The sequence below is a fragment of the Azolla caroliniana genome, unplaced genomic scaffold, assembly GCF_043228905.1.
Source record: "Azolla caroliniana isolate FFs.n. ecotype wild unplaced genomic scaffold, voAzoCaro1.0.p SCAF_18, whole genome shotgun sequence".
NCBI classification, from domain to species: domain Eukaryota; kingdom Viridiplantae; phylum Streptophyta; class Polypodiopsida; order Salviniales; family Salviniaceae; genus Azolla; species Azolla caroliniana.
The window spans coordinates 13,125,724-13,134,844 of record NW_028230453.1 but is presented as its reverse complement, the minus strand read 5'-3'; the positions used below and the strand labels follow the sequence as shown (position 1 = coordinate 13,134,844).

The 9,121-nt window shown below is 37.2% G+C and overlaps 2 protein-coding genes across 3 annotated transcripts; one reads left to right on the top strand and one right to left on the bottom strand.

Moving 5' to 3' along the window:
- Window positions 1–1,553: 1,553 nt before the first annotated feature.
- LOC147852440 (putative phospholipid hydroperoxide glutathione peroxidase) lies at window positions 1,554–4,356 on the bottom strand. Of its 2 annotated transcripts, none has more exons than XM_087334148.1 (6): window positions 4,174–4,356; window positions 3,165–3,241; window positions 3,026–3,087; window positions 2,446–2,564; window positions 1,963–2,133; window positions 1,554–1,876 (listed from the first exon to the last, which is right to left on the bottom strand). In XM_087334148.1, the coding sequence occupies exons 1-6, from the start codon at window positions 4,315–4,317 to the stop codon at window positions 1,844–1,846; spliced, it is 606 nt and encodes a 201-aa protein (XP_087190274.1). In that variant the 5' UTR covers window positions 4,318–4,356; the 3' UTR covers window positions 1,554–1,843. The 2 variants fall into 2 exon arrangements, with proteins under 2 accessions (XP_087190274.1, XP_087190273.1); XM_087334147.1 differs by having other exon boundaries at window positions 1,554–1,864; window positions 1,951–2,133; window positions 4,174–4,355.
- A 596-nt stretch (window positions 4,357–4,952) lies between these two features.
- On the top strand, window positions 4,953–5,348 carry LOC147852439 (pentatricopeptide repeat-containing protein At1g06140, mitochondrial-like). Its single transcript, XM_087333905.1, has one exon. The coding sequence runs from the start codon at window positions 4,953–4,955 to the stop codon at window positions 5,346–5,348; it is 396 nt and encodes a 131-aa protein (XP_087190031.1).
- The last annotated feature ends 3,773 nt before the right edge of the window (window positions 5,349–9,121 follow it).

Here is a 9,121-nt window from a genome sequence, read left to right as displayed (position 1 = left end):
ACATTGCAAGCATCACCAATTAAACTATATGCAAATGTCTTACATTGAGCCAAATAAGATGGCAGTAGTATATGTGACACTAGTCAAGTTGGTCATACCTGAGCCGTAGGCCATTGTCATGAATGTTTCTTACAATGTAGGTAAAACATTCATCAAGAGTAAAGTAGGTAATTCTTCCTTAACCTTTATTTTCTTAGTTGATAACCAATAAACAATGCCCTCATAACCATTCAATAGGACAAGAATTGGGTCCAATTCTTTCATCCAAAGGTAGTAAAACCAACGAATGAGGTATATCTACGTTGATGCAGTTTTCTTGTAATTGGTTTTTGACAATGTTTCCACAGTTTGTAGGTTGTCATACTCAAGTGTGTGAACATTCATTTGGAGAGGTGCATTTGAATGGTCACTCCGATTGGCCGATCATGTTAAGACCATTCAGTTACTTTTTATTTGGCAAGTGTCGATTGTCGATTCAATGTCGATTGGATCTATCTATCCTTTGTCAATTCAATTTTGATTGGATCTATCTATCCTTTCACGATGAGATAATCCTACATTTGCTCCTTCTAGAAGACCGAGTTTGATCCATCAAACTGCATTAGACACATGATCATTGATCATTGATTTTGATGTCAATGCCATACCAAAAATGTGTTTAGTACTTTTTATATCCTCAAGACTAGTTTAATCAAATTTAATACTCAAAACAATTGGCCAAGTTCAATGGTCAAGATCACCAATGGTCGAGCTCAATGCTCAAGACCATCAATAGTCGAGCTCAATGCTTGAAGGAGAATGCAATACTCAATCTCAATGCTCAAAGGCAATGCTTGAGTCTGCCTTTCTCTATAAAAAATGGCAGACAGCAACTTCTCTTGCATTAAAGTGTCAAACTCAGTTGCTAAGGATTACTTCCTGGCCTTTGTGAACCTGAAAATATGTATATACCATCTCTCCAAAAATTTATTGAGTCAATAAATTTGTATATAGGATGCTTACAGAATTACTACGGAGTGGAAAAGATCATTGATTAGGATGAATAAATGTTATGTGTTCATCACAACAATTTTCTTTGCTTAGCATTTGAAATGTTTGTAACACACTTGTGCAATCTTCGACCAATAAAATCATATGGTGAGGTAATTTAGCTTGATGATTAATTACAAGATGTACAAATACTGTGCAATCAATGGTTGTGATCAATTCACAAACCTCATTAGGCTGTAACATTTGCCTAATTTCACCATATCACATTAACTGATTTGAGCTCACAGAAAGTTCAGATGAACAAATAGACTTGAAACAAAATACAACTTTACCAATTACATGGTTATTCAATTCAAACACATACATAAATTACATGGTATGAGAACATACTCAAGAAGATTACATACATTTTCTATTCTTAATCGTAAGGATTGAATTTTTTTCCTTTGAATCATTGAACGCAAATGGTTGTGGTTACCTTAAAATAACTATCTCAAATGAAGTTAATAGTTGCTAGAAGTCACAAAGTTCCAAATTTATGCGTACCTAAAAGTTTCTTCATATTGAACCAAATGTCCATAAATTGTAAAATGAATAGAAGATAGTGTTACAAACAAAGTTGTTTCTGATCTATGAATTGAAATGTTGCAGATCCAGCATGCAAAAGGCTATGCATGTTTCAGCCAATTCAAAAATTAAGCGACACCTAAAAGGTTCTTGATATTTAAGAACTAAAAAATATACCTCTTTTTAGTGAATAGAAGAGTGCTATCTGCATGTACAACAAACAAAGCCATTTCCACAATCCACGTCCAATGAGATTAAATATTCCAGATCCATTTCGAATCAAGAATCAATGAGCCTCTACAAGTTTCTTAATAATTTTCTGCAAAAAGAGGATAGATACAAAGGTAAGGTGTGATGCGGCCACATGATTAAAACTCGTTTTGGAAGGGGCACAGAATAGCTTGCCTCAATCTTAGAAGGGGGTGTGCTTGGGCCATATCGTGCAACAACAATGCCATCTTTATTTACAATGAACTTGGAGAAGTTCCACTTGATAAAGTTTCCGAAGAACCATCCACCCTTTGCCTTCTTCAAAAACTTGTAGAGTGGAGACGCATTTTTGCCATTCACATTAACCTACATAGACTTTCAGAAAACAGATAAGGTTGAGTAATTATAAACAAGCATATAATTGAGATCAATGATTAAATGAAAATCAGGTGAAAACGTAGGGGAAATTCTTTGAATTTTATAGTTTGTGAACATGTTCTCAAAAGATTGGCCAAAAATTGGATTGAAAGATGTTAACTCAAATTTGCATACTTTGAGGGTTTATAGCCAGTAGATTTACTCAGCCATTTATAATTTGACGTCCAGGAGGTTCCTTATTTTTATCTTGATGGTAAAATATTTGACATGGAAAAAACTAAACAAAAGCTTCTGACATACCTTGTCAAAGATCGGAAACTCAGATTTATATCTTGTGCAAGCAAATTGCTGGATTTCTTCATTGGACCCTGGTTCTTGCTTTAAAAATTGATTGCAAGGAAATGCCAATATCTCCAAACCTGTGCAACACAGACAAAACTATCTTGGTTCTCTGCTCTAATAAAAATTATGAAAAAGGCCGTGTCTAAATCCTGATAGATCTAAATTCAGTATTATGTTCCATTGAAGAGACCTAAGTTTCTGGCATTAACATTAAAATATCTTCTCTCTAATCAAAATACAAAAACAATAGAACCTAAATCCAGTAATGATTTTCAAGGGGAAAAGACCAAGATTTATCATTATCTATGGAGATCACACTAGCAGTCTTCACCTTGCTCAAAATCAGTCTCCTGTTGACTTCCACAGATTAACACCACACACATATCCTAGTGGACCTCAATTAAACTTTGGTTATATGTAACCAATAAATTTCAAAGGACTCCCAAATTTTTCTATTATACACGAAGTAGGAATAGATAACGTATATCGTGCACTCAGAATTTAAAATGTACCATGTGGAGAAACACTAAAAGAATACCTGAATCCTTGTATTTGCTGTAGAATTCAGTGAGATATTTGTAGTTAGAATCAGTGTATCCACTACAAAAAAACAGAAATATATTTAAAGACATATGCTCAAGAAAAAATGTGATGCAAGAAAAGTTGAGCCTTCCTACCATTGAGATGCAACATTCACGATTAGAAGAACTTTGCCTTTATACGCATTTAAGCTCACATCTTCTCCTTTGACATCCTGAGAATAAGAGAAAAATAGTGGCAATAAATCAGAATCATAACTGAAAGAAATTCTATTTAAACATTCAGAAATATAGCTGAAAGAAGATGTATATAAGCATACAATTGTGCACTCACAAAGCAGAAAGAGACATGGCTAAGCAGAAACTTTCACAATTAAACATGGGAAATTAAACATGTATTCATGCATTTCCACGGACAGTGGAGATTAAGCCAAGGCTAAACAGAGGGAAATTGTAATACATACATTCATTTTCACTCACAATCTAGAGAAATACAAAAACACCAGAAAATATTATAATTTAAATGCACGGCAAATTGAATCTATGTGCATGATTTTCACAGACAGTGGAAATGAGGTTGTGACTAAACATAAGCAAATTGTACTGCATAGGAAAATTGAGTACACAGTTAGATGAAGGTATGGCTAAACAGTAACTTCACACATAGTTTGATAGGAAAGTGTGTCTGCACATGTATTTCCACAGATAATGCGGATAAATCCAGACCTAAGAAACAGAAATGTTACACAGATAAAAGATGATCTAAAGACTACTCTAACAGAGGATCAATCGTATGGGAACAAGGAAAAGCACAGATATCAAACTGAAAAGACAAAATAATGACTAAAACAAAAGCTTTTTCATAAAGAAGGATAATGATAAAGATCATCCAACACAGAGAAACGTGACAAAGATGTTGTAACATAGAGAATCGTGACAAAAATCTTGCCGCACAGAGAGTTACGATAAAGATCTTCTAACACAGGTAATCGTAATAAATACTTTGCATAACAGAGAAACATGATAAAAGATCTTACAGAGAATCACAAGTCAAATAGAAAATTTAGAGAGAAACGCATCTACCAAAGAGGATCAGAAAGAAAAAGATCAAATACAAAAAATGAGGAGAGGAATGCAATGCACGCACCTTGACAGAGATGTCGTATATGCTCCGAGCTGCCATGGAAGAAGATGATGAAGAAGATGAATTGTAGTGAAAGAGTGCGTAAGTAAGGCAGACGAGAAGAACGGGAAGGCAATACCAGTAGATGTCATCAGAAATTAGAGACATGGCCTTAATCTCTCTCTCTCTCTCTCTCTCTCTCTATCAGAAAGACTAGTCTGTACCACAATTTTTATCATACATACATACATGCGTGTTGTGTTGTGTCATGACGCATGCATATACATACATATGTATTGATATCATAATATCATACATATATGGCATGCCATCTACCCATCCTGATCCAACCTTTCTTTTTTATTCAATGCTCATCACTTCTCTTCCCTCCTACTTATTTACTCCCCCCTACCAACCAAACTCTGCAGCAACCAGCCTCCCATGAATTGTTCGGCATCTGTTGGATTTGGGGGTCACAGTGACTCCAAAAGCATCGAAGCATCCCCACAATTTTTGCACACTATTGGGAAGAACTTGTGCCACCACCCACCTCTCAATTGCTTGTCCCTTTGGCTTTGAACTCACGGACCCGAAAAGTGTCGATGCTCATCATCACATGTACACTCCCTCCCTTGTTGGGGTGCATCGGCAATGATGTGCATCAAATGACATCACAGGAATATGCAAGAAGGGCGTGAAAATGCAACTAGGCCACTAAGGCCCCTTATAACCAAGGAATATGGTTTGGATGTGGAAACTTGGGAGAAGCCTACAAGGGCAAAAAAATACATGTGAGGGTTGTGATGGAGGGGTTTGGGGGGGACAATGATATTCTCAGTAGTGCGTTGGTTGACATGTATGTGAAATGTGGCATGCTTTGTAAAGCAAAGGACATAGTAAAAAAGCTTCAAATTCGGGATATAGTAGTGTGGAATTCTCTTATTGCGAGATATATACAATGCAAGCTCATTAAGAGAGCATTTTATTGTTTTGAACAAATACATCTTGAATGTCATTTGCCAAATGTAGTCACATTCATTTGCATATTGAAAGTGTGTGGCAATGAAGGAGCTGTAGAAATAGGGAAAGAAGTCCATGCCAAAATCATATACAGTCACTTAGAGAATGAAAATCTCATCACAAAGGCATTGATTGATATGTATTCCAAATGTGGTATGATATCAAAAGCACAAGGGTAGTTTCAATAAATATATATGGTTTTGATGTGGTTGCTTTGTGTAGTTTGCAGTAGAAGTTGCACTCATAGTCGACATGTAAACATTCTTTGAACAAGTATGTATTTTGAGTGTAAAGTTCTATCCGATTGCTTATGTGATAAGTGTACATTAAATATGTGAAGTTGTATGTGTTTGTGTATTGGTATGTGTATAACCATGAGTGCATGTGCAAGTGTTTGTATGTCTAAATGTATAAGTGATTGTGTTAATATGTATGTTTAAATGTATTTACAAGTGTGTTTGTAAATGTATATGCATGGTCTGTCACGATCAACGTATTTGTTAGTATATTCCATGGGTACTCTAATGTGAAAAGAGTGTCCACAAGATGACTTATAGACATTAACTTGTGTGTATTATCTCCTCCATAGAGTGGTGAAAGTTGGCACAACAGCATGTTCCATCGTATTAAATAAGTTCAAACTATTCTAGATGTAAGACAATGTTCAATGAGCGACCAAGTGAGATGCGGTGTCAATAATAGAATGTAGGAAAGATAGAAAAGGAGAAGCAAGAACAATGAAAAGGAATATGAGACTAGATAGAATTCAATACACCTAATAAGTGGTGTTGAACTTCTTGAGCACAACTAGGATGGGAACCCCTTTTATATACAAGCAAGTATGCGAAAGGTACAGGATGAATGTGTGCCACCTTGCAACTCTTTATGAAAAACTCACCACCCACAAGTCTATGCATATACAACTAACCTTGTGACCACTCTTTTAACGTTAGACTAACCATAAAATATGTAAACAAATATAAACTATTAGATTTTCATGTGTAACATCACTTTGTTTGTGACATTAACAATCGGCAACGGTTCGGTTGGAACCGAACCGAACTGTGAAACCGCGGCGTAACGACTTAGCGGTTTCAACGGTTCAGTTCGGTTCAGTTTAGGTTTAGGTTTTTTAAAACGGTTCGGTTTGGTTTTAACAGCCAGAAGTCGCGGTTTAAACGGTTTAACGTTTTTTTTTAATTTAAAAAATTTTAAAAACATTTTAAAATTTGTTTTTAAACAATCTTTTCATTTTTAGACCTTATTCTCACATTTTAGGAACATCTTAAAAATTTTAAAAATCTTAAATAATGAAATATTTTCATATATGTATGACGTGGCAATTCTTTAACCAAACTTATGGTCTACCAAGATTGATAAACGGTTAGTTCAAGTAGGAACCAAGAACGTAATTGATGTAATAGGATACTATAAATAGAGATACAAACCAGAGGCTGAGGCAATGGTTATTTTGGGGTGAATCATTCTGAGCATTTTACATTGGTGGAGATGACGGGCAATCAACCACCTGCCACTCTGCATGACGCAACAGCCGCCAAGCCCCAAATAGCCGAGCCATAATCACCTTCACCCACCACCGATATGCAAATAGAAGAGCCGACACATAATCGCCCTCACGTTCAACAGATTAGCTTGCCTTCACCACACAGAGTAATCAAAATGCAACAACAAGAAGACGACAACACAACAAGTATGCAACCCGAATTCGGAGAACATACATCGATGCATATAGCCATGGAGCAAATGTTCCAAGCAATGTCTATGATGATGATTAAGGTAAATCACACAAACCAGGCACTCATGACATGGCTCACCGCTCAATGTCAATCCACAGGAACAATAAGTGATCAAAGAAAAGATTCCCGAATACGTCCAAGATCATTCTCTGGACTCCCCATAGAGGATTACTAGCTTAGCTAGATCATTTTGACCTCGTCGCAAGTTATCACGATTGGAATGATGAAAGAAAGGCATTGGAGCTGTGAACAATATTAGAGCATGTAACCGCCATGTGGTTCATACAACAACGGGAGGAGATCAAGAACAACTGGCACTATTTGCGGGAGCAACTCATAGAACATTTCGCTAACAACGACATGATGCAATCCACCCTACAACAGATGAATAGTCTTCATCCGTAACCCAACGAGCCGGTGGCACAATTTGTCGTAAAGCTAAAACAATTACTACTTCAAGTCAACCCCAACATGAAGGAAACCATGAAGTTGTACTTCCTACTACCACAATTACGACATGATCTATATTGGCGCATTCGGGATCAAGGACCGACATCATTCCATATGGCCATCCAAATCACTCAAAGGATTGAGGCACCCGATTACATAGAGTTGTTGCCATCCACACAACCCATGAGTAACAATCATCACAAACAACCAAATGATTCCTTGGTTTCACCAATGGACATCGATGTACAAAATGTACAATTCACCAAGAAAAACAACTTACCTGATCGTGATTCTCAGGGCAAGCTGCATTGTTTTTACTGTAATGGCCCAATGGGTTTGGCCATGTTAAAAAACATTGTAGGAAATTGGCGGCATCTAAACACCATCAGAATGCTCAAGTCTAATTGGCTGATTCGACGTCACTTGCCGAGGTACAAGGAAACCACCAAGCGGGAAACTGATGGAGGAGCAGCTACCGCACATTCAAGCCGCAACCTCTTCCAAACGACAGGTATGTTCCACATTAGCACAAATAGATAACACATCACACAAGGCTCTCTTAGATTTAGGAAGCACGATCTCTTCTATTATCATAGATTTAGTCAATTCATTAAACTTACCCACGTCCCCAGCAACACAAATACAAGTAGTCTTTGGTGATAAACAACAAGTCTACCAATCGTCCACACAAGCACATTGCACCTTTCTTTTAGCACAACATAAGTTCCTACAATCATTTTATGTATTACCATGCCAATTATTTCCCATGACATTAGGATGCGATTTCTTTGCACAATTACATTTTGATACTCAATCGCTAGTTATGACATCCCTTAAGTCGTTGACCACGATTCCCTTGCTTAGCTCACCACAACTTAGCAACCACATAATGCATACACAAGTTCATCTAGAATCAACCATAGTACGGATCGCTGACATCCGCTGACTCTTGCGGGAATTCCCAATGTTATTCCGCAAGACAACGACAACAATATTAATCAATTTGCCTGTTCAACATACAATCCCGACAGTCGTAGGACAGCCAATTCGGATGGCTGCCATACGGCGATCTCCCTTGGATAATCAAAGGATCAATCAAGTAGTAAAAGACATGCTTGACAAGGACATTATAGAGCCATCGAAGTAGTGAATGAGTTTCGGAGCCACATTTGGTGCACAAGGACGATGTCACCTAGGTGAAAGCATGCGAGTGGAAACAATTAGCTATGTCCTTGACATAACTAATTAGCTATGCAAAAAGCTACCATTGATAAATAGTCATTTGTGCAAAAAGCTACCATTGATAAATTAGCTATCCAAAAAACGACCATTGAAAATAGTAGAGAGTTTTAATTATATAAATGAACACCATAATTGTGCACCATAAACTATATACCGAATTCCTAGGTCCATTATGCATGATCCTTTGCCACATCACGTGGGCCATCTCTAGTTGAGTATTCTGGCTTAGATTACTACCATTGTTGCTAAACCCTATTGAGTCCACTCCTCCATTGCCGCCATTCTACACTCAGTTACCGGCACTGTGCGGTCCAAGTATCATCTGCCACAGTTCGATCCGACGGAGTTCACTCCTCCATTACTGCCATTCTACACTTAGTTGCCACCATTGTTCAATCCAAGCATCATCTGCCAAGTTCACTCCTCCATTGCCACCACTCTACACTCAGTTGCCGCTATTGTGAAGGTCGTATATTGCTGCCACTTTTCGATCCGACATAGTT

Bases quoted from the DNA above. Each gene is read 5' to 3' on its own strand.
- LOC147852440 (XM_087334148.1), bottom strand. From the start codon at position 4,317: ATGTCTCTAATTTCTGATGACATCTACTGGTATTGCCTTCCCGTTCTT. The intron at 2,565-3,025 runs GTATTCTTTTAG...TGTGTTGCACAG, and splicing joins CAGCAAATACAAGGATTCAG to GTTTGGAGATATTGGCATTT. The intron at 2,134-2,445 runs GTATGTCAGAAG...AAGTCTATGTAG, and splicing joins AGTTTCCGATCTTTGACAAG to GTTAATGTGAATGGCAAAAA.
- LOC147852439 (XM_087333905.1), top strand. From the start codon at position 4,953: ATGGAGGGGTTTGGGGGGGACAATGATATTCTCAGTAGTGCGTTGGTT.